Source organism: Lactuca sativa, chromosome 2 (genome assembly GCF_002870075.4).
Source record: "Lactuca sativa cultivar Salinas chromosome 2, Lsat_Salinas_v11, whole genome shotgun sequence".
Lineage (NCBI taxonomy): Eukaryota > Viridiplantae > Streptophyta > Magnoliopsida > Asterales > Asteraceae > Lactuca > Lactuca sativa.
In genome coordinates, this window is record NC_056624.2 from 34168455 (window position 1) to 34193075 (window position 24621).

At 31.6% G+C, this 24621-nt stretch overlaps 4 protein-coding genes across 4 annotated transcripts; all 4 read left to right on the top strand.

Annotated features, from left to right (window-relative positions):
• The first annotated feature begins 182 nt into the window (after window positions 1-182).
• On the top strand, window positions 183-3617 carry LOC111882643 (phosphomethylethanolamine N-methyltransferase). Its single transcript, XM_023879015.3, has 12 exons — window positions 183-523; window positions 618-733; window positions 1270-1407; window positions 1482-1619; window positions 1711-1854; window positions 1940-2050; window positions 2137-2278; window positions 2373-2653; window positions 2735-2896; window positions 2977-3030; window positions 3141-3215; window positions 3324-3617. Exons 1-12 carry the CDS (start codon window positions 505-507, stop codon window positions 3420-3422), a joined length of 1479 nt encoding a protein of 492 aa, XP_023734783.1. The 5' UTR covers window positions 183-504; the 3' UTR covers window positions 3423-3617.
• A 4723-nt stretch (window positions 3618-8340) lies between these two features.
• Window positions 8341-10402, top strand: LOC111882661 (uncharacterized). The gene is made up of 5 exons (XM_023879034.3): window positions 8341-8635; window positions 8731-8780; window positions 9107-9233; window positions 9352-9456; window positions 9581-10402. Exons 1-5 carry the CDS (start codon window positions 8527-8529, stop codon window positions 10204-10206), a joined length of 1017 nt encoding a protein of 338 aa, XP_023734802.1. The 5' UTR covers window positions 8341-8526; the 3' UTR covers window positions 10207-10402.
• A 2197-nt stretch (window positions 10403-12599) lies between these two features.
• LOC111882672 (uncharacterized) lies at window positions 12600-14612 on the top strand. Its single transcript, XM_023879044.3, has 8 exons — window positions 12600-12773; window positions 12853-12958; window positions 13372-13451; window positions 13565-13828; window positions 13926-14002; window positions 14108-14150; window positions 14254-14331; window positions 14450-14612. The coding sequence occupies exons 1-8, from the start codon at window positions 12711-12713 to the stop codon at window positions 14456-14458; spliced, it is 720 nt and encodes a 239-aa protein (XP_023734812.1). The 5' UTR covers window positions 12600-12710; the 3' UTR covers window positions 14459-14612.
• Window positions 14613-15628: 1016 nt separating this feature from the next.
• On the top strand, window positions 15629-16863 carry LOC111882668 (organelle RRM domain-containing protein 6, chloroplastic). Its single transcript, XM_023879040.3, has 4 exons — window positions 15629-15991; window positions 16237-16305; window positions 16408-16514; window positions 16654-16863. The coding sequence occupies exons 1-4, from the start codon at window positions 15709-15711 to the stop codon at window positions 16738-16740; spliced, it is 546 nt and encodes a 181-aa protein (XP_023734808.1). The 5' UTR covers window positions 15629-15708; the 3' UTR covers window positions 16741-16863.
• Window positions 16864-24621: the final 7758 nt, after the last annotated feature.

Sequence of the window (24621 nt, forward strand, 5' to 3'; positions counted from 1 at the left end):
TCTACGTTATACTTTAAAGACTGAATCATTTTTCTATTAACCTAAATCCAAACAACTTCCAATTCTTGCAAAAATCCATAAAAAATTGCAAGAAAATGTAAAATAATTGGGACAATGGTCCAAAAAGGTATCAGGGATCTCACATGGCGACGATGCATGTGATGTGAATCATCGAGATCGGGCTCACCTACCATTAACAATTTTACGATCGATCTTCACTTCACTTCTGCCCATAAATACCCACAATACCCACGAAGCAAAATCACACAAAGATCATCAATCCCTTCGCATTTTCCATAGACAGATCCAACTTCTATGCAGCAGAAAGGTAGATCGTGCAACAGTAGATCACGATCATTCTCAAGAGCTCGCCTCGCAATCGAAGGCTCATAGTCCTTGAACCGAAGCTCCGATTTTCTTGCAACCTTCTCTTTCTTTGTTCTAATTTTTACTTTTTCGTCTATTTCTTAATCCTCATTTCCCGAAAACCTTAAAATCTCTTCAATGGCTGCTGTTGTTAATGGTGATTGCTCGTTCTGATCCGTTGTTACACAATTTTCTTTCCTTTAGTGACATTTCTCGAATTGATTTTCGTTAATTGAATTGATATTATGCAGGAGAAGAACGTGAGGTTCAGAAGAATTACTGGGTGGAACACTCTGTCGACCTCACTGTTGAGGCTATGATGCTTGATTCCATGGCTTCTGATCTTGACAAAGAAGAACGCCCTGAGGTAAAATTACAGTCCATGCATTTGATTTGTTCTGTTGCTTATTAATTGGTTCGTTAGATCCTTCCATTGTTTACCTTTTTGGGGGTTTTATAATCGTTATGGATTCTGATCTGGCTTTCTATGATTGGCTATCTTAATCTTATATATAATCTCAAAGAATATTGGATTACTCGTTGATCATCTTTTAATTTATTCTTCTGTGATTGGACCCTTTCCTTTAGCTCTGTTAATCATCAATAGTATTGGATCAATTTCTATTGGATTGTAGTTATGATCATAAACTGATAGCTGATAGTGACAGTTTTTTGTTTATACTTTTGTTCTATTATGCAATGTTTCTTTTCACATTTTTTTGAAGGAAATCTTGTAATATTTGAAAGTTATTGATTAGTTTTTTTTTTCTATTGATACAATCGTTGCAAAGTAACTTCACTTAAAGAATCTATATTCATTCAATCACTAACCATAAAGTTCTAGATGTTGATTGTATTTAGTTTTTCTTTTTAAATTGTGTCTCATGTTTACTCTTTTCATAGGTTCTTTCACTACTCCCACCTTATGAAGGGAAAACTGTTCTTGAATTAGGAGCTGGAATTGGTCGTTTTACTGGTGAATTAGTAAAAAAAGCTGGAAAAGTCATAGCCCTTGATTTCATTGAAAGTGTTGTAAAAAAGGTATGCAAATGAATCAATCGATTAAAAAAGTTATATTTTTTTATGTTAATTGTTTTCAATGATTAATCTTGCAGAATGAGAGCATCAATGGACACCATAAAAATGTTGAATTTATGTGTGCTGATGTCACTTCCCCAGACCTAAACTTTGCAGATGAATCAATCGATTTGATTTTCTCAAACTGGCTATTGATGTATCTTTCTGACAAAGAGGTGAACTTTGACTTTAATTTAAGCAAATATTGATTTGATTCACAAGCCAAAAGATCAAAATCCCATTAAAAAACTTGAAATGATGTTACAGGTTGAATATATTGCTGAAAGACTATTGAAATGGGTGAAAGTTGGAGGACATATTTTCTTTAGAGAATCATGCTTTCACCAATCTGGAGATCATAAGAGAAAGAGCAACCCTACACACTATCGTGAGCCTAGATTTTACACCAAGGTACAATTATATTCATCACAAATTATGTAAATAGTAAGTAAAACCTAAAATACCCTTTAAAATCAATTTCTTGAAATTGTTTTAGGTGTTTAAGGAATGTCATGTGACAAATGAATCTGGTAACTCGTATGAACTCTCTCTTGTTGGATCCAAATGCATTGGAGCTTACGTACGCAACAAGAAGAATCAAAATCAGGTACTTTATTAACTATTTACCACAATTTTTTTTCACTTTTTCTCTTCGGTTTACTAAATTATTCAATAATTTGGTTTCAATTTCAGATTTGCTGGATTTGGCAGAAGGTGAATGCGGAAGAAGATAAGGGCTTTCAACGATTTTTAGACAATGTTCAATACAAAAGCAGCGGAATTCTGCGATACGAACGTATATTTGGACAAGGGTTTGTTAGCACAGGAGGAATCGGTAATTACCAAATCGACCTTTTTCCTTTTCCTTTTCCTTCTCCTTCTCCTTTTCCTTTTCATTTGAATTCTGAAGTTTTACCTAATGTTTGAAGATACGACAAAAGAATTTGTTGCGATGTTGGATCTGAAACCTGGGCAGAAAGTTCTCGATGTCGGATGTGGAATTGGGGGAGGCGATTTCTACATGGCTGAAACTTTCGATGTCGATGTTGTTGGGATCGATCTTTCTGTAAATATGATTTCGTTTGCTCTTGAAAGATCAATTGGGCTTCAATGTTCAGTTGAATTTGAAGTCGCTGATTGTACTAAGAAATCGTATCCTGATAATTCCTTTGATGTCATCTATAGTCGCGACACTATTCTCCATATTCAAGTAATCCCTTTTTTTCTTTTTTCTTTTTTCTTTTTTCTTTAAGTTAAATAAAAATTATTTATTTATTTATTTATATTATAGGATAAACCAGCATTGTTTCGGACATTCTACAAGTGGTTGAAGCCAGGTGGCAAAGTTCTGATAAGTGATTACTGTAGAAAATCTGGAAAACCATCTCAGGATTTTGCTGAATATATTAAGCAAAGAGGATATGATCTTCATGATGTTGAAACATATGGAGAGGTGAATATATTAACACATTTAAAAATATATTTAATATTTGATATATAAGTTTATTGATTATTTACTTTTGTTTTCTTTAGATGCTTAAAGATGCAGGCTTTGGAGAGGTGATAGCTGAGGATCGAACAGAACAGGTTCTTTCTTTACATTTTTTATAAATTATTAAATATGATTACAAAAGTTTAATAACATATTTTATTAATTATTAAGTGTCTAATGTTTATAATTGTTACATTATGTTCAGTTTAGGGAAGTACTTAAAAGGGAACTGGAAAGAGTTGAGAAGGAAAAAGAAGAATTTATTCAAGATTTCACTGAAGTAAAGTCATTTTTAGTTTTTAAAATCTTTAAAATTGTCGATTAAGTAAATTACTAATGAGGAGAATATTGGGAAACCCTAATTTGGTCAATGTGTTGATATTTGTAGGAAGACTACAATGATATTGTTGGTGGATGGAAGTCAAAGCTTGTGAGGACTGGTCAAGGGGAGCAGAAATGGGGGTTGTTTGTTGCAAAAAAGAAGTGATTGATTGGAGTATGGATTTATGATATTTCTAGTGTTTTATTAAGTTCTGAATGGGTTTCTGAATAAAAAGATTGGTGTCCCAAGGTTGGTTATTGTAAGTTAAGTACTTTGTGTTGTAGAAATATTGTTGATGTTTGATGCATTATGTGTGGTTTTTTTTAAAGTTATTGGAAAGAACTAAACATGTTTCTTGCATTTGGTTTTTAGTTTTATGGTTGTTAGTTAGTCTTCCTAAAGATAATGCAATGATTTTTGTACTATAATGTTTTAATTGATACCAATAAAATGAAAGTGTTTTTTGCAAACATGACAACATGTAGAATAAGAATAAAATAATTATATGTTAACTTTGTTGGTGATTTTAATATCATTTTAGATGATTGGAATTTACATGAATACAGACTTTAAGGTTTGCTTAGGACAAGTTAGGGATTGTGTATGTGTATACTTGCCTAAAGATACATAATTTGAACATACATTCCTTTATGTCTTATAATTTGAACATACATATCGAAAAAAGGTTAAGATTCATACAACTATGCCGGATTATGAATGTTCGATATGTGTATGTGCAAAAGCTCATTTTTTCTCCTAAAATACTATATTTCTCAAAGTCAAATTATCTAGATAATAAGAAAATAGTTTATCACACATTTTCTTGTAAAAAAATTTGATATTAGATGCCATGCTATACATGTAACACATTTTTAACCACTTGCACGATGTAATTCACTAATTAACGGTTTATGCAACACATATTAACTTATTATCAATTTATTCTTTGTAAAGAAAACTATTGATGGATTTAAAACATTACATAGATTGAATTTATGAAATAATGATTAATAATTAATAAAAAAATTATATATTTTTCATTTTATATAATAATATAGGATGAGTCTACTTGTACTCCCTTAGTTAGTTACCAGTTGCATCATGATTTGATATTTTGGCACTTGTTATCTTTTTTTTAGTTGTTGTCTTTCTCCTTTATTATTATTATAAGAATTTTTGTATTTTTATTTATTTATTTATCATTATTAGTGGAAATTACATTAACGGTCTATGTGGTTTGTGGTGGTCTATGAACATATCTCTAATTTTTTTCCTCGAATAGTGTCCAAGCAAAGATTCTATTACAATATTTTAATTATAAACCCACCATACATCCCTTCATGATGTGTTGTTGGAGAACCGACCAATCCACCATCTACAACTTATATCAATTTTTGTATATTTCACGTTCGGCTACCAAACCGTTATAGAATCTTGATGACAATTATATATAAGAAATAAACTCACCAGAAATAATAATCAGGTATCCACCAAGACTGAATCGAAGATCACAAATTTTACAACTACCTCTTGAAAGACTTGGAGACGAATATCTCCAACAACATCACCCCTCGATTAGGTTTGATTACGAAAAAAACTATTGACAAATTCTTTTGTCTGAAACCTTTGTTTGTTTAGAAATAGCTACATAATGACCACCATGAACAAGGGTGATTACAATAGATACATGATTTATGATGTCTTGCAAACCAATTGTAACATTCAAGTTCTAGTAAGTTTTCCCTTTTAGTCCTTAATGAAAAATACTTTTAAATTTGGTCATGTGGTTAGTATGTAGGGCGTACTCAATGGGTACACTTAGCGTACTAGCCACATTGCGGGACTTAACCACATATGCGAGGCGTACGTGGAGTACACATGACATACGTGAGTCTGAGACAAACCCTAATTATTAGGGTTTGCACCATATTTAAACCTTATGATTGCCTCATTTGGGCATGTTTAGCCAGCCTCCATCCCCCTTGTCCTAGAGAATGAAACCCTAAGTGTGTTAGTGAGTTTGTGAGCTTGATAAAAAGATTTTTGATGTCTTAAGGTGAAGAAGAAGAAGAGAAGCCCTTGGACTTGTAGAGCCAGGATCGCTTCCACATTTGCAAGCTTTTTGAGGTAAAAAAACTTACACCTTTGTGCTCTTCTATGCTAGATCTAGTTCATGGAACATTTGTGCACCTATTGAGTCCTTTGTATTAAAGGAGAGCTTTTGATTTATTCCGGAGGCTATAGATGCTAGATATTAGCTTATTTCAGTCCCCAAGTTCATAAAAATGTCAACTTTATGGAGCATTTGGACCCATGCATGTGTTAAGACCCTTATTAATCTCTTTTTGAGCTTTTGAGCCCCATTAAGCCATGCATATGTGTAAAGTTGCCAACTTTACGTGATAAGTGGTCTTATAAATGAAATCTGAGAGTTTAACTTGAAGTGTCAATGGATTAAGTGCTTAATGGAGTGGGGTAGCAAGCTTGGGGAGTACGCTGTGCGTACTAGCCCCAGAAGGTGTACGCTAAGCATACAAGCTGAGCATGCCCTGCGTACTCAACATATGGGCTTTTTAGGTTTGTATTCTCGGTTTGGGCCATAGGTTAGGTTTTCTTCTTTTGGGCCTTGTTGGGCCATTAGACTTCTGATTTGGGCTTTAGGTTCCTTTGGGTTTTAGGCCAAGATGGGCTTCTGGCTCAATTTGGAAGATTGGGCCATATTTGAGCTTTGGGTGATCATTTAGGATTTGGGCCTTTTGGTCATTAAGCTGGGTCTTGGCTTTGTGCCAAAATAGGAAAAGGGTAAAATGGTCTTTTACCCTGGGTTCGGGCTAAGTATCCTAGATTATTGCTTATGGGCTGAGACCCTGTATTAATTAGATGTTGTTTTATGATGATAGTGCGGAGAATTATCGGACCAACCGGTAGAGATTTATCTGTGTTGCATTTAATTCTATTAAATGAAATGACAATTATACCCTTTTGTTGCATTTAATTTCATTGTAATTTAACTAATAATGAAAGGTATTTTGGTAAAAATGTCATTTATTTTCAGAAGTGGACAATTATTTTGGGACAAACAAAAAAGGAAACATGGACTATTAATTTAGAACGGAGAGAGTATAAAACATATAGTTGTAAACTTACAAGCCCGATCTAAGGGGGGATATGGGCCACCGCCTAGGGCCCATATCCAAGGGACTTGGTAGGAGCACTCTCAATTCTCAATCAACTGAGGCACCTAGATTAGGAATGGCAACGGGGCGGGTTCGGGGCGGGGCATGGTTTCCTAAACCCGCCCCGATATCTTTCGGGTTTCTTATCGGGGCTCCCCAATGGGTTCGGGTTTTCCAGTCGGGTTTCGAGTTTCTTATCGGGTTTACAACAATTCATAACGAAATCTTTATTCCATTTTAGGATACCCCGATGTCTTATAAAAAATATGTGTTCTAGTCTCCCTTTTAAATTAAAAGTATGATGAATCACTTTAATAAAATTAAATCGACGTTATATTAAAAATTATTTTATTTAATTTTAGTGTAATACATCAAAACATAAAAAATGATCGTTCACACCGGATTGTTAATAACTAAAAAGATTTTCCACAGTAAGTATTTTATCTTTGATGCGTGCCATTAACATATATATATATATATATATATATATATATATATATATATATATATATATATATATATATATATATATATATATATATATATATATAATCGGGGCGGGTCGGGGCGGGGCGAGGATAACCCACTCCCTGCCCCGAACCCGATAACGACCCGTTACCCGACCCGAAATAATCGGGTTTCCCCATCGGATTCGGGTTTTTTTGCCATCCCTAACCTAGATTCAATTCCCTGCAGTTGTATGTTTTTTTTTTTACCATATAAGTGATCCTTTTTTTTTTTTCTTTCTAATATGTGTAATCCGAGTTCAAAGTTTATTTCCTTGCAATTCAGTCAATTATCGTAGGGTTCAACTATCCTTTTTTTTCAATTGCTTTCTTTTTTCCTTTTTTTATTACTTAGCTTTCTTTTATAATGTATATTAAAGTTATATCCAATAAACAATCAAAAAAATAATAACACATATTAGGCCGAATGATTTATATGTTTGATTTTATTAAAATGTTATGTAATAGTATTGATTTTGAAGTTTTTCTAATTATTTTATTTAAAATTCATTTGAAGTCATTTACATATAATTTTATATAATAACAATATTTTTATAATAAATTACTGAATATTTTTATTTAGGATCCGTAGTTTGTCTATCACCAAGATCCTTCGGAAAAAAAATTAACTTAGATTTAATTATTATATAAATTTTGGTAATTTAAAGGGTTTTTTTCCCGAGAAATCAAATATCTTAGGACCGACTTGTCAACTCATTAACTTTTTAACAAATAAATCCTTATTCTAATAAATAAATAATTTTAATCTTCTTTTTGGTAAGTATCACTTTAATATAACTTCTTATTAATATTATGTTATGTGTCATGTAGATATATATTAGGTAATTCATTTCACAATTCAAATTTATATTTTCTAATTATATGTTAAATTTTAAGTTATAATAACTTTAAAAATTTGATATATCTCTTAATTAATAATTTATTTAAAATAATAAATTAATTATAAATTTTATTATGAAAATTTACATTTTATAACCCATAGTTCTAACGAGGTAGGGATGAGCATATGGACCGGGGAACCGGCCGGAACCGGAACCGGAACTCGATGGAACCGGTCGAGCCGGGACCGAGACGTTATTTTTGTGGATTTTTGAAACCGGGAACCGGAACCGATATAACCAAAACGGCAAAAACCGGAACCGTATGATACTATTTCGGTAGGAACCGGGAACCGGTAGAACCGCCAAGCCGGTTCGGTTCTTGCTTTTGGCCGAAACCGGTTTCCGGTTCCGGTCCGGTTCGGGCTGATTCGGTCCTTTTGTTCATCCCTATAACGAGGTATAAACTATTAAATAAATAAAATAATAGGACTCATAATATATAACCTTTCATCATAATATATTAAATAAATAAAATAATAAAAGCACGTCCAACTGTATCAGGTATCTAAACTTCCATCAGATCACCTCCGTGGGTCCAATAATACATTCCGTGGATCTCTCGAACTCTTTATGTAGATCGGCATCTAAATCCAAACCCAATCGATTTCTTCTCCTCTAATGGTTATATAACTTCCATATAATCGATCTGATCATCATTCATCACTCATCACTGCAATCGTTACCAATGGCGGACCAGAAACCACAGCTCTTTGAACTAAACAATGGAACAATGAAGGTTATGGTGTCTAATTATGGTTGCATCATCACCTCCTTGTTCGTTCCTGATAAAGACGGTATCATTCTCTTCTCTCTTATCCCCTCTTTCTTCTCGTTTCTCGTTCGAAACTCTTTAATCGCTGATGATGTTTCGGATTTTGATTTTTAACAGGAAAATTGGGTGATGTTGTTCTTGGATTTGACACTCTCGAACCCTACCTGGTGAGTTCCTTTACAATTCACTGCGAAAGCAACACGATCATCTTGTTGATCCGAAGTTTCCCCAAAATTAGGGTTTAACTAAATACGCAGTCCGTATGAGGATAATGCAAATTTTGAGATAAAAGAAGAAAACTGTAGGATTTGGGAAAGATCGATAGCTACATTTAGGGTTATAATTGTGATACGAATTGGAATAATGTTGTTTCTATCAATTCGATCTTAAAGGTTCTTAATTTGAACCCATTATGCGTATAGTAATCGATTTTGAAATTGATTTCATATACATTATATACCCTAAATTTGTGGTTTATTTTTTGATCTATCAGAATGGTTCTGCACCCTACTTTGGTTGCATTGTTGGGAGAGTTGCAAACAGGATTAAAGAGGGGAAGTTCACACTCAATGGGACTGAATATTCTCTTCCAATTAACAATGGTCCAAACAGTCTCCATGGTATGTAGTAATTTCTGAATTTTTCATCAATGTATATGGTTGTCAATTAGGGTCAATTACCAATTTTCTTTATAGTGTTATTTAGTTTTCATTCTGTTTTCCTATTTCTTGCTCTAAGGTGGGCTTAAAGGATTTGACAAGGTTGTTTGGGAAGTCGTTGAGCATAAACAGGGAGACAATCCATCAATAACCTTTAAATACCATGCTCGTGATGGGGAAGAAGGTAATTTGGTATGATGGAATCAGAAAAGGAATGGAATGGTTGATTCCATGGAAATGGATTTTGTATTTATGCTCTTCAAAACATAATTTTCCTTTAATAAATTCAAAATCTTGTTTGGAATCAGGTTACCCAGGAGACCTTTCCGTGAAAGCAACCTACACCCTGACATCAAAAACAACATTATCTCTCACCATGGAAGCCACACCGGAAAACAAACCAACTCCGGTCAACCTCGCCCAACACACCTACTTCAACCTCGCCGGCCACAACTCCGGCACCACCATCCTCAACCACACCGCCCAAATCTTCGCAAACCACATCACTCCGGTCGACGAAACCCTAATCCCAACCGGCGAAATCAAACCTGTGGCCCAAACCCCGTTCGATTTCACTACAGAGAAGAGAATCGGGACTTCGATTAATGAAATCGGATTAGGGTATGACCATAATTATGTTCTCGATAGTGGGGAAGAGAAATTAGGGTTGAAACGCGCTGTGAAATTGAAGGATCCGGTGAGTTCTAGGGTTTTGAATTTGTGGACGGATGCTCCTGGAATGCAATTTTATACGGGGAATTATGTGAGTGGGGTTGTGGGGAAAGGGGGAGCTGTTTATGGGAAGCATTCGGGTGTGTGTTTGGAGACACAAGGGTTTCCGGATTCGGTTAATAAAGAGAATTTTCCGTCTGTAGTGGTTCAGACAGGTGGGAAGTATAGGCATAGGATGGTTTATGAGTTTTCGGTTGAATGAGGTTTATGTAATTTTGTGTGATTGGTTGGAAATAATGTTTGCACAAAATAATCAGTTTAGAGTGTTGAATAAGATATAAGAATATTAGAAAAAAGTTGGATTCAATCAAGTGATTCTTTTGGTTGTGATAGTTCAAATATTGTAAAGAAATGACCATGCATTTAACAAAAAAAGAAGTATCAAGAAACAACAAAAAGATCGGATTATATAGTGAGGAGAGTTTGTTTTATATTTCGTGAGTGTAAAATATTGGATTATAACATGCTTTGCTTCTTTATAAATGTTAAAAAGATGGTAAAATGATGATACAAAGTTATGATATATGTGGTGCTAAAATTTTATTTTTTGAAAACACTAAAAATCAAAATATAATATAATTAAAAAAAATATAGAGCGTCACTAAGAAATATAGAATACCTAGAGGTAAAAGACCAAATGTTAGATCAATGTGTATGAGGACATCCAACCCGTTCCACATGAGTGTAAAAGACCAAATGGTCTATAATAGAGATGAACATATGGACCGGGGAACCAGCCGGAACCGGTACCGGAACCAGAACCGGCACCGGAACCCGATGGAATCGGTCGGGCCGGGACCGGGACGTTATTTTTGTGGATTTTTGGAACCGGGAACTGGTAGGAACCGGAACCGATTTAACCGGCAAAAACCGGTAGAACCGGCAAAAACCGGAACCGTATAATGCTATTTTTCAAGGAGCGGTTCCAACATTTGAAGACACGACAAGAATCGGTAGGAACCGGGAACCGGTAGAACCGCCGGTTCGGTTCGGTTCTTGATTTTGGCCGAAGCCGGTTCCCCGGTCCGGTCCGGTTCGGGCCGGTTCCTGCCGGTTCGGTCCTTTTGCTCATCCCTAGTCTATAAACGACATGCATTTGTATAGGCATCCTCTCGATCATCCATATAAGATGGACTATATATGATTTTCAGGACTAGTAAAGTGAGGTAATGTAGTTTGCACATCAATAAAACTACGATGAAATGTCAAATTCGAGCCATATTTATCTTTTATCACCAAAGGGTAATTTGGATTTTTTTTGTCTATATGTGCTATTGTGCTACTAGGATTACACATAAACATGTTAACATCCATAAGAGGTTCATGAGCAAATATTGTTTCAGAAAGTAAAAGATAAGAACCGGAAAGTACAAAAAAAGAAGAAGAAAGAAATGGATTGAGACATCAATCCTACGAAAGTAGCGGGAGGTGACAAATTCGTCGAGAAATACCCGAATGAGATAATATCAATGTTTGTATCAAATTTTAGTTCAATATAAAACTTATAATTTCATAAATAATGACAAATAATTATTTGTTTTCAGCGATATATGTTTTTTGATATTATAACTAGACATGAGACCAGGTCGAACAAGACAAGACAGATCGAGAAAGCCATATTTACCTACAAAGCTACACATGCTCGAATTGGAACCTTCCTAGTACACAAAAGCAGTATCCCGAAAATCGGGGGGAAATGTCCCAAGGTATATTATTTCATAATATACTACAACGGCTCCCTAAGGACAATACTAATACCCGATTATACGAAGAAACTCAAAGTCTCTCCTAAAAGCTTAAATACTCTTGTCCATTCGACAAGGAGGTAAGCAATAAACCAACACCACAATTCATTCCTAACACATTTGCATTATGATCATAAGTTATGACTTTAACATAGAGAACATTATCGAAGCTTTCCCTAATAGTATTCCTGATTAGATCCTTTTTGTTTTGTTGACGTGACGACTTATCAAGATCACAAAGAGAGGTCCGTCCCTCCATCGACAATATAATGAGCCACATAGCATCATATACGAATCGGAACCGAACTAAAATTTTATAGAAATTGAATTTATAAATCGGTTCAATTCTTGATTCCTTGAATTTTAATTTCCTTGTTTCGAATTTTTCGGTTTCGGTTCTATTTTAGAATTAGGGATGATCATTTGGACCGAGGAAAATGTTGGAACTGATTTTGGAATCGAAACCGGTACAGGAACCGGAACACGATGGAATCGGTCGGGCAGAGACTGGACGATATTCTTGTGGATTTTTGGAACAGGGAACCGATAGGAACCGGAACCGGTAGACCCGACAAAAACCGATAGAAACGACAAAAACCAAAATATGTTGCTATTTCTCGAGGACCGGTTCCAACATTGAAGACACATCAAGAACTGGGAACCGGTAGAACTGATGTCCATTTCAGTTCCTATTTTCCACCAAGTTTTCTGATGCTCATCCCTGTTTAGAACCGATGTTATCCCTAATTATAATTGTAAGTACATAATTTTGTTCCAAATAAATATCAACGAGTGTTAAATCGATAATCAAAACCTAATTTACCTTGGAACAATCAAACCCTAATATTCCTACACAATCTTCTGATCAAGTCGTACGGAAGCAGAACACTATGTCTCTGTGTTTATTTATTTGTTTGGGGGTTCAAACTCCAGGGTCGGAAAACCTTCGTCGTATCAGAGGATGGATAATGGGGAAGGAAAATCAATGGCGGATAGCAAAACAAAGAAGGCAACAAGGATGCAGGTATCATTACATTACATTCCATCAAAATCACACGAACCCTAGTGCAATCCTACAAATTTCACTTGTTCAATGTATACAGATAATGCAAAAGAAGAAAAGGATCGACGAGCTTCTGAAATCGGCTTATTCGCCTGACAAAGACCATCTCGCTGAGTTTCCCCACTCTCGCCATTACAACAAAAACGGTCTGCATCATCTCTTTCATTTAGCTCGCTTACATAACTCATCACTATGTTAAACGTAAAGTATTGTAAACAGCTTTAACAGTTTTGAAATTGGTAACGATCTAGGGTTGAAATTGGTAACGATCTAGGAAGTTCAAAGGCACCATTGAATCATTGATACATCTTCTTAATGTTTCTCAAAGTAAAATGCATCCATTTTCCTTGTTTTTAACAAAGACACTTAACATTATAACATTATTGAATAAGAATTTGATGATTTGTTCTTGATTTCTTGTCAAATTAGAAACTGGAACAAGGTCTTCCTTTTTAAGATAACAGCAATATGTTAAAAGCTTCCAACTATTGAAATCATTTCCATCAATTCTTGTATGAACAACACTAAGTTCTTCTGCTAATGCACTCTTCTTTAACAGGTCTATCTTTGTTCCTTGAATCTGGACGTGGGGATAAACTCTCATCTAATTTGAAGCATCAAATCCAAAATCTCCTTAAGGTGGTAGAAATTATAACCTGTATTACTCTTTTTTGGTTTATAAACATTTGAGAATGAAATTTTGTTGCAACAATGGACATTTGTAGAAAGATTATATCTTTTATGTTATACAGGTGAATATGGAGGGCCCATATGGAGAAGAGTGGCCCACAGAGGAAAAAATAAAACGTAGAGAAATGTCATCACCTGAAGCACTATATATATTTGTTCACACAGATAATTCAAAAGAATCCATAATTGGATTTGTGCAATATAGATTCACCATTGAAGAAGAAATACCTGTAGTTTATGTCTATGAATTGCAGCTTGAATCTGCTTATCAAGGAAAAGGACTTGGAAAGTTCTTGATGCTACTAATTGAGCTAATTGCACGCAAAGTAATCAATCCATTTTCAATATTCTTATTTTATGATTATATATATTATAAGGTTATAATATAATAATATATATTTACTTTTATTTTAAATTTTCTAGAATGGCATGGGTGCTGTGGTTCTCACTGTGCAAAAAAAGAACTATTCAGCAATCAAATTTTACTTGAATAAGCTAAGGTATAATAGTAATAGGGATAAATGAAAGAAATATAAGTAATTTTTTTGATAAAATATATATCGTGTAATGAAAAAAAATGAAAATTTTGAAATTTTAATGTTTAGGTACAATATATCAGCTATTTCTCCTTCAAAAGTTTATCAACTGGTATGAATCTTTTCTACACATACTCTCTTTGTGTTAGTTAAGTAAAATCTATGTTTCTTTTAAGATAATTTGTGTAACTTGACCTTTATACCCTTCTTTGTAGAATGGTGTATTTGGAGAAGAAAAGAGCTATGAGATTCTTTGTAAAGCATTTGACAATGAAGCTAAATCTGTATTAGAGGTAATTTTCTTGTTATATAGTCAAATTATCAAATTTTTATTAAGTTGTTCTTTCTGTATTAAGTAAAAAAGAAACACGCATATTAAGTATTTGACTTGTTGTGTTTTCTTGTCTACAGGAATCATGAAGATTATCTATTTGTTTTTAGCATTTTCGTTTTGATTTTACCTATTTAACATGTTATAGACTTTTATTGATATGTCTCTACAAATGTGTCAAAATTGCTACCTTTGTTAAAAATTGTTAGTGAATTATCTAGTATCAATCATGTTTCATGGCAATATATTGGCTTAACAAATATATATGGAATTTGACAACTACAAAGGAGAAAAATGAGTTCATATATATACGATGAACCAACCAATAAAGAGTAAATGACAAATTTAGACAAATCTTTTAAGCTTGTTCCAAGTTTTAGCAAAAAATTAAACAAAAGACCTAAATAGCCATCATTCACAATACAAAAAATGATAAATTTAGACAAATGTTTTAAAGCTTGTTCAAGATTTAGTCTAGGAACTAAGGAAAAAAGAATAAGAAAATCCATGTGAAAACGCACAAGGATGTTTTTGGCTATTTTGGTATCTTCTCAAGGAGGTTTAAGAAAATACCATATTTTCTTTACTAAAACATTGTATTTTATCACGAAAACACAAGATTTTCTGTGAAAATACGGTGTTTTCTCATTTGTTCTTTCGATTATTTTTTTGTTTTTGATTTTATTTAGATATGTTTTTGTAATTTAGTTTCCATCTAAGTGTTTGATATTAGATTCAAAGAGTTTTAAGTTTGATTTTTTTTTTTTAAATAAAGTTAAAATATTAAAATTAAGATTTTTATACCAAAAAGAATGGGGGCATCCTCATTTTCGCAAGGACATGCCAAAATGCCAAAATCTCTGCAAAAATTGGCAAAGAAACGTTGTCGTTTTGTGTTTTCGTAGGGATTTTGTATTTCTCATGACCCTACAAAAATAATGGCTATGTGGGTCTTTTGCTGAATTTTTGGTTAAATCTTGGAACAAGATTAAAAGAGTTGTCTAAATTTATATTTTTCTCTATTAACTAATTATTTTTATGACCATTAATGATATTTTATATAAAAATACAAATTCTTAGTTACCTATTTATTTATCTTTTTCTTTTTCAAATAACTTCTTATTTATATAATTTATGACATTAACCGATAGTTTATAATTACAAAATTATCTTTAAATTATTAAAAAAAAGAAAAAAATTATATTGAGATGAACCCGACCCGACCATTGTAAAAGATTATCTTTTGTAAACCCGCCCATCCAATCATCTCCATAGTTCGGGTCTCTGCTCCCGAGATTGCTTAACAGCAAACCCCTAACCCCTTTCTCCTCTTGCAACAATGGGTGGACCCTTTAACCAAACGGTTTGCTCTTCATCATCTCCATCGCTATCTACTTGGAGAAGCGATAACTTCGAGAGAACCAGACAACAATGGCGTTCATCTTCTTTCTTATGTTGTACATCACTTAATTGCGGTTATCTGTCGCCTGCATTCTCTTCCACGCTTTCAATCACATCATCCAAACTCCGAAAGTCTCTTCAAATTGTCGCATGCGTCCCTCCCTCACAGCCAGAGAAGACTACCACTACCTTCACCAACTCCACGAAGCTCTTTGTCAGTGGTAAACTCGCTCTCTGTAGCTGCAAATTTTGATAAATTTCTCCCTCCATTTTGTTTGTTTCATTATGTTAGATTCTGAATGGAAAATTGCAATAAAAATCGAACCAATTTCAATTCATTTCCAATCTGGTAATCGATTCTACGCTCAATTCCGAATTTAATCCTCCTTTTCGGATTCCACTTCCTTTCACTAAAACCCTAGTCTAATATCTCCCCCATTAATGTAAAGATTATTTGAAATGTCAGGACTCTCATTTCGTACATCTGAAGAGAGCTTACGTAATGCTTTTCAGTCATTTGGGCAGCTCATTGATGGTATAAAACTGTCGCAAATTACATTTCATTTGTTTTATTTTAGAATCATTATGTTATGAGAATTGAGATAATAATAATAACAATAATCTTGTAAGCTTTCAGTGAATCTGGTGATGGATAAGATTGCTAATAGATCAAGAGGTTTTGCTTTCCTTCGGTATGCAACAATGGAGGAATCTGAAAAGGCCATTGAGGGTATGCATGGAAAGGTTAGTTTTTTTTAGCTTTTTTACATATCAAATGTATGTAAGTTATAATGAAGAAATGAAAGTTATAATGAAGAAATTGATGAAATTGCATTTCAATTTCATAAATTTAACTCAATTTGTTATTATACAAATCTTTCAGTTTCTGGATGGAAGGGTTATATTTGTGGAATACGCGAAAACCAAATCTCAACTTCATCAAGGCGTCAAACAAGATTCAAATCCGTAATGAGTGTAATTTTTATGCATTATGGATAAATATTTACCAAGTTACATACATGTGGAAAATGAAAATACCATAAAATGTATGAAAGGGTGTACAAATTTAAAATAATAGTATATCTTTTTGTAAGGGTAGGGTAAAAGATTTTTTGGTTCATGCTTTTATGTTTTATCTTTAAATTTATGAAAGGTGGATTGGACAAAGAAGAATGTTATATTAGTATCACTGACATCAGTCTCAATTATATTCCTGTGAACAATAACATATCGTAAAATCTACGAAAGGATGCAAAAATTTAGAAGTCTGATTATAATTTTTATTTTTGGCTTCTATCTTAAATTTCTAGAATATTTTTTTGGTTGGGATTAAAAATGTGATTTGTATCACATCCATATGAGTCTGGATTATTGTTCATTAACAATAACTACCATAAAATCTATGAAAAGATGCAAAATTTACAAATCAACTATAATGTATACTTTCATGAGGGCAGAGTGAATATTTTTTGTACATGTTTTTATCTTAATTTATAAAATATATTTTTGGTTGGGACAAAAAATATGAATATTATATCACGTGTATTAGTCTCAATCCTAATTTAATGAACAATTATTATTATGCATACTAATTTCAAATGCAAGTATTAGTCTCAATCCTAATTTAATGAACAATTATTATTATTATTATTATTTTCAAATGCGAAGTGAACAGTACATTTTATGTGTTTTTGATATATGCCACATAACTTCAAAATATTGTCTTCTTTGGTCCTTTATGTATGTGTTTTTTATTTGTGCCACATGACTTTAGAATATTCTCATCTTTGGTCCTTTGTATGGAATGTTCACTTTGGCCACAAAACTTTTGTATGTTTGTAGGTTTTGTCTTTGTATAGAAAATAAGTTACAAATATTGTCCTTGTAATCTATAGAAAAGGTCCCTATGCATATTTTTTTTTATAGAAACGATTCATATGTTGAAAAAAATGCAAAATGGGCGCTACCTAATTTTTGTATGTTTGTAGGTTTGGTCCTATATAAAACTTAAATTACAAATATTAGCATATTTTTACCAATATAGAAGGTAAATTACAAAAATTGTCCCTCTAATTAGTAGAAAAGGTCCCTACGCATATTTTTATTACATAAATGATCTAAATGGTTAAAAAAAATTATAAAAATGATCCCTACCTAATTTTTGTAAGTTTATAGGTTAGGTAGCATATTTTCCCCAGTATAGAAGATAAAGTACAAATATTGTCCCTCTAACTAATAGAAAAGGTCCGTATGTATATTTTTATTATAGAAATGATCCATATGGTTACTACCTAACTTTTGTATGTTTGCAGGCCCTGGAACAAAAATAAATTACAAATATTTGCATAATTTTTTTTATAGAAATGATCAATATCTTTAAAAATTACAAAAATAGTCCCTACCTAATAGAAAATTTATATAATACACCCTGTATTTTAGATTTTTGCCACAAATGTTTTCAAGCATATTTAGTCTTTATAGTTTTGTAATTTACAGAAAAGGTCATTGTGAGGTTTTTTTTTACAGAAAGAATCCCTGTGTTTACGATTTTTGTATCTTGGCAAACCCTATATATGAAAAATAAATTACAAAATTTGTCCCGTTATCTACAAAAGAGGACATTGTGCTTACAAAAAACGGTTGTGTTTAAAAAAAATTACAAAGATAATCCATACCTAATAGAAAATTTGTAGACTACGCCCCAAAAATATATTGTCATGTTTGGTCTCTACATTTTTTTGGTTTCACACTTTAGCCACATGAGTTTTGTATATTAGAAGGAAAGAGTTAGAGTGTATAATTTAGTTTCATGCTTTTAAAATCTATAAAACTCCTTTTCAGTTGGGACACAAAATATGATATTTATATCACCGACATCTCTTTCAATCATTGTCTATTTTTTTTTTGAACGACTACACCCACCCACTATTCTACACGTATTCGACAACTCCAGGTACCACTAGCCCAAATACCAAATGGTGGAACCAGGACAAAGTCTAAGATGTTGCACACGTGATTTTGAGCAGCACATCAGAAAATTAAAACTACACCAAAGATTTACCTTATGTTTGAAAATTTAAAAGGTAGCATATGTCACCCCTAAAAACCCCTAGTTGTGCCACTCCAAATGCCCTTTGCTAATTTCAATCCTTGTCTAAGGAATATTAAGGATGCGTTTGGTTGTAGAAAATTTTCCAAGAAAAACGGAAATTTTGAAAACGCGTTTGGTTCGTTCAGTTTTTCAAAATTTTCCAAGAAAATGAAAATTTTCAGTTTTCCAAATTGTATGTAAATTAGAAAAGTGATTTTTACAGTTTTCTAAAGTTTTCCAAATTTCTATGATGGAAAATGAAAACTCCTTCGGTTTCAACCAAACGCGTTTTCTAAAATTTTCATTGAAACTTGAAAATGAAACTCAACTCTATTTTCTGAAAACATTTTCTTAGAAAATGAAAACAATTTTCCACAACCAAACGCACTCTAAGGGTGCGCTCGGTTGTGAAAATTTTGCTAGTTTTCTAGGAAAATTTTTCAAGAAAAATGGAAATTTTGAAAATGCATTTGGTTCGTTTAGTTTTCCTAAGTTTTCTAAGAAAATGAAAATTTTCAGTTTTACAAATGGTATGTAAGTTAGAAAAGTGAGTTTTACAGTTTTCTAAAGTTTTCCAAATTTCTAAATGAAAAATGAAAACTTCACCGTTTCCAACAAAATGCGTTTTCATTAAAAACTGAAAATGAGAATTGAACTCTCTTTTCTGAATACATTTTCTTAGAAAATGAAAACAGTTTTTCACAACCAAATACACCCTAAGTTATGGTGTAAATTTTACAAATCGACTACAATTTATCCTTTTGTGGGGGTGTAGGTAGGATGGATATATTTGATTCAAGCTTCTTAAAATTTATAAAAACATTTTTTATTGGGAAAAATTATCATTTTTTATTGCTCTTATGAGTCTCAATGATAATTTAATAAACAAAATCGTACCAGCACGAATCGACCACAATATATCTTTTCACGAGGATAGGAGAAATACAGTTGTTTAATGCTTTTATCTTAAAATTTATAAAATATCTTTTGGTTGGAAAAAAATAAAATTTTATATTCAACGTCAGTTTCAATGTTAGTCCAATAAATATTAGCATGCCATATGAGAGGTTGCAAAATCTATAAATTGATTATAATTTCTTTTCATGACGATAGTGTGAATGTTGCTCGTTCATGATTTTATCTGAAAAGTTATAAAATACTTTTATTGGGTACAAAAAATATCTCATTTTTGTATCACCATTAATGAACATTAAGGTACCATAAATTTCACAGAATGACTTTAATTTATTTATTCGCAGATAGGATGAATTTTTTTTCTTTATGCTTTTATCTTATAATGGATCAAATATATTTTTGGCTGGAAAAAGATATATGATTTTTGTATTATGACATCAATTTCAATTGTAGTCTAGTAAACACTATCGTACCATAAAACACAGGAAAGGGTGTAAAATTTGGCAAATTGACTCTTTAACTTTTCTTTTCCAGATGGGGTGAAGGTTCTTTGGTTCATGATTTTACATTAAAAATTATAAAATACCTTTTGCGAAAAAAAAAAAAGAAAAATTCTTGACAATTACATGTTAATTTTAAAATTTTAAATAATAACCTACTACAAAACCTAAAACTTATGAAGCAAATTTTACAAATCACCTAATTTTTCTCTTCACGAGGTAGGGCTAAAAGTTTCATAATTTTATAGTTTACAAAATACTTATTTGGTTGTGACAAAAAATATTGATTTATGCATCACGAACATCAGTTTCAATTATGATCCAGTAAACAATAAAATATAAAATTATCTATGAAATGATGCAAAACTTAGAATTGAGCACAACATTTTTAGTGACTATGACGAAGGTTTTTTGGTTCATGAGTTCATTATATTACCCTTGATTTATAAAATGTCCTTCATGGTAGGGTATGAAAAGATTATTTTTGTGTGGTTTTACCGGCATGAGTCTAAATGTAGTACAATGTCGAAATGACGCATGCGTTGTCAATGGAAATTAGTACCAACTCATTATGGCAATTGTCGTTGGATATGAAGAAGTTGAATATGGACAAGGGATAATGACTTAGGAGGGTAATAACGTTTTCTGTTTGTCCATTTTAGGTCCCTAACGTATTTTTTGTGCGTATTACACCATTAAGGTTATTATAACCGTTTACAAATAGTCATTTTAACAGGAAGAAGCCGGTAAAAGGATTATTTATAAACGGTTATAACAACCTTAATGATGTAATATACACAAAAAATACGTTGGGGACCTAATATGGACAAACGGGAAACGTTATTACCCTCCTAAGTCATTATCCCATTAAACTATAAACACCTATAATAAATTTTTACTATTTAAATAAGAAACTTATAGGTATTGGGGTTGGTAGTTTGGATGTTTTTAACCTCGGCCTTCTTTATAAACGGAAGTGACGGTTTCTTAATGACAATGGAGCTCTTCGGGTTAAAATTGTCAAATTTTGTCATGGGGAAAGTGGTGGTTTTTCGGACGATTCGAGAATAGGAATTGGAGGGGGTGTTTGGCAAAAGATTGTAGGATCCATTAGTCACCTCCATGAGAATGGTTGTATTCCTTCTAATTACATGTATAGAGTGGTGGGGGATGAGACTCAAACGAGGTTCTAGAAGGATGTTTGGTGCTTGGATATTCCTCTTAAGGAGCAGTTCGGGAGGCTCTTTGCTTTGGCCTTTAATCAAGATGCTCGAGTAGCACCAACCATCCTTCTAGAACCTCGTTTGAGTCTCAACCCTCACTACTCTATACATGTAATTAGAAGCAATACAACCATTCTCATGGAGGTGATTAATGGATCCTACAATCTTTTGCCAAACACCCCCTCCAATTCCTATTCTCGAATCGTCCGAAAAACCACCACCTTCCCCATGACAAAATTTGACAATTTAAACCCGAAGAACTCCATTGTCATTAAGAAACCGCCACTTCCATTTATAAAGAAGGCCGAGGTTAAAAACATCCAAACTACCAACCCCAAGGCCTATAAGTTTCTTATTTAAAAAGTAAATTTATTATAGGGGTTTATAGTTTCATGGGATAATGACTTAGGAGGGTAATAACGTTTCCCGTTTGTCCATATTAGGTCCCCAACGTATTTTTTGTGTATATTACACCATTAAGGTTGTTATAACCGTTTATAAATAATCCTTTTACCGGCTTCTTCCTGTTAAAAGGACTATTTGTAAACGGTTATAATAACCTTAATGGTGTAATACGCACAAAAAATACGTTAGGGACCTAAAATGGACAAACAGGAAACGTTATTACCCTCCTAAGTCATTGTCCCTATGGACAAAGCCAAACGATAAGTAGGTAGCAAGAAGGGCTCAATCTCAACAATCTAATACTAGGTTACAACGAACTTAATCATATACTAGTAGTTTTTAATTGGTCTTGTTGTAAAGATTTAATCATAATTATAAAATCAAATGCTACGTTTGATAATGAAGAAATTCATTTCTTAACTAATGTAATTACTTTATATTTATGACTTCTCCCATTTGGGTATCGGTTTCTCTTTTTCATTTCATCAATGATCGAAAGAAATATTATGGTGCAATGTGATGTTTTGGTATCACAAGTCTTTAACTAAAGTGTATATATATATATATATATATATATATATATATATATATATATATATATATATATATATATATATATATATATATATATATATATATATATATATATATATATATATATATATATATATATATATGAGGGTTCAATTGAGAAAAAAAAAGGTTGACAATGGAAGAATCATTTTCAGCCAAACATTTATTTTGACGCAAAAAATTTAGACGTACCAACAAAACGAGTAATGGATATATATGTTTTTTCCAGCCAAACATGTTTCCTTAAAGTATATGCAAAAACATGTTTTTTTTTAGAATGCTATTTTTATAGAAAAATTATTTTAATTATATCAAAATTCATAAATTTTTATTCTTTATAAATAGACATCTATGTTGATATAGTTTTGAGATAAAATAAAAAAATTATTTTTTAAGAGTTTCAGCTATTTTTTTTCATAAGTGAATAAAAACGCATAAAATTTTTATTACAGTACATTTGTTATTCACTTATGAATAAAACATATGTTTAACTTTTTTACAGTTTAAGTATCGTTTATATATGAATATATCACATTATAAAGTTTTTTTTACCTAAAATATTTTTTTACATCAACTTTCGTCACATGTTATATTTATATATGAATAGAATGTATTACTTATCGTCATATGTTATATTCATATATTAATAAAACATTAATAATATATTAATATAACATTTATATTCATGTATTAATAAAAGATTTATAAGATTCGTATATTAATATAACTTGTGAGGAAAGTCAATACACGTTTTATTCATATGTGAATATAACATGTGACAGAGAGTTGATGTAAACAGTAAAGAGTTTATTATATGTTATATTTATATATGAATGATACTTAATTTGTAAAAAATTAATCATATTTTTTATTCATAAGTGAATAACGAATGTACTGTACTAAAAATCTGATATATTTTTATTCACTTATGAATAACGATAGCTGAAAATAAAAAAATATTTTTTATTTTATCTTAAAACTATATCAATATAGATGTCTATTTGTAGAGAATAAAAAATAATGAATTTTGGTATATTTAAAATCATTTTTTGATAAAAATTGATTTTTAAAAATTAAAATAACAAAAAAACTATGGTTTTTTTTTTTTTTTTTTGTGTATATATATATATATATATATATATATATATATATATATATATATATATATATATATATATATATATATTAAGGAAGGTAATAATTAACATAGTTTAAGAAAACATGTTTTGTTAGAAAACACATGTGTATTTGTTTCTCATTTCCGCTGGTACGACAGAGGCTTTTTTGGCAAAATAAATGAGTGGCTGAGCATGATTTTTCCATTCTCAATCTTTTTTATTTTCTCAATTGAATATCTTTTTCTTTCTCTCTCTCTCTCTCTCTCTCTCTCCCTCTCTCTCTCTCTCTCTTTATATATATATATATATATATATATATATATATATATATATATATAAAGTTAGGTTCAAATGTTTCTACTATCTATTGTGTGCATGTATGATTGATTCTGGACTAATAATTTTAGTTATTTTACGAAAGTAATTAATACATATTAAATGCTGAAGATTTAATTAATACTCATTATATATTTAACATATAATATTAATTAATTACTTTCTTAAAATAACTAAAATGATTGGTCCAGAATTAATCCTAAATGCTCACAATAGATAGCTAGAACACAATAACCTAACCCTATATATATATATATATATATATATATATATATATATATATATATATATATATATATATATATATATATATAGAGAGAGAGAGAGAGAGAGAGAGAGAGAAGATCAATGGAGAACTAACTTGAGGAAAAGAACCAACAAACTTTTTATCTATAATGAATATAGTTATCAAATTTCACATGTGCATGTTAATACATATATCTAAGAGGAGTGCAAAAAAATATATATATGCTTATGCATATTTTTTTGAAAATATATGTATGCATAAAAAATATAAATATGTATTAAAAATGCATTTTTTTGAAAAAATTTTTAAATCTTATTTTCGAAATATAAGACATATTTTCATATATTTGAAAATTTTGAAATTTTTTTTCAATTAATTATTTTTATTTATTTATTTAAATCTACAAAAATATTCCTTAAATTTTGAAATTAATATTTGAACTT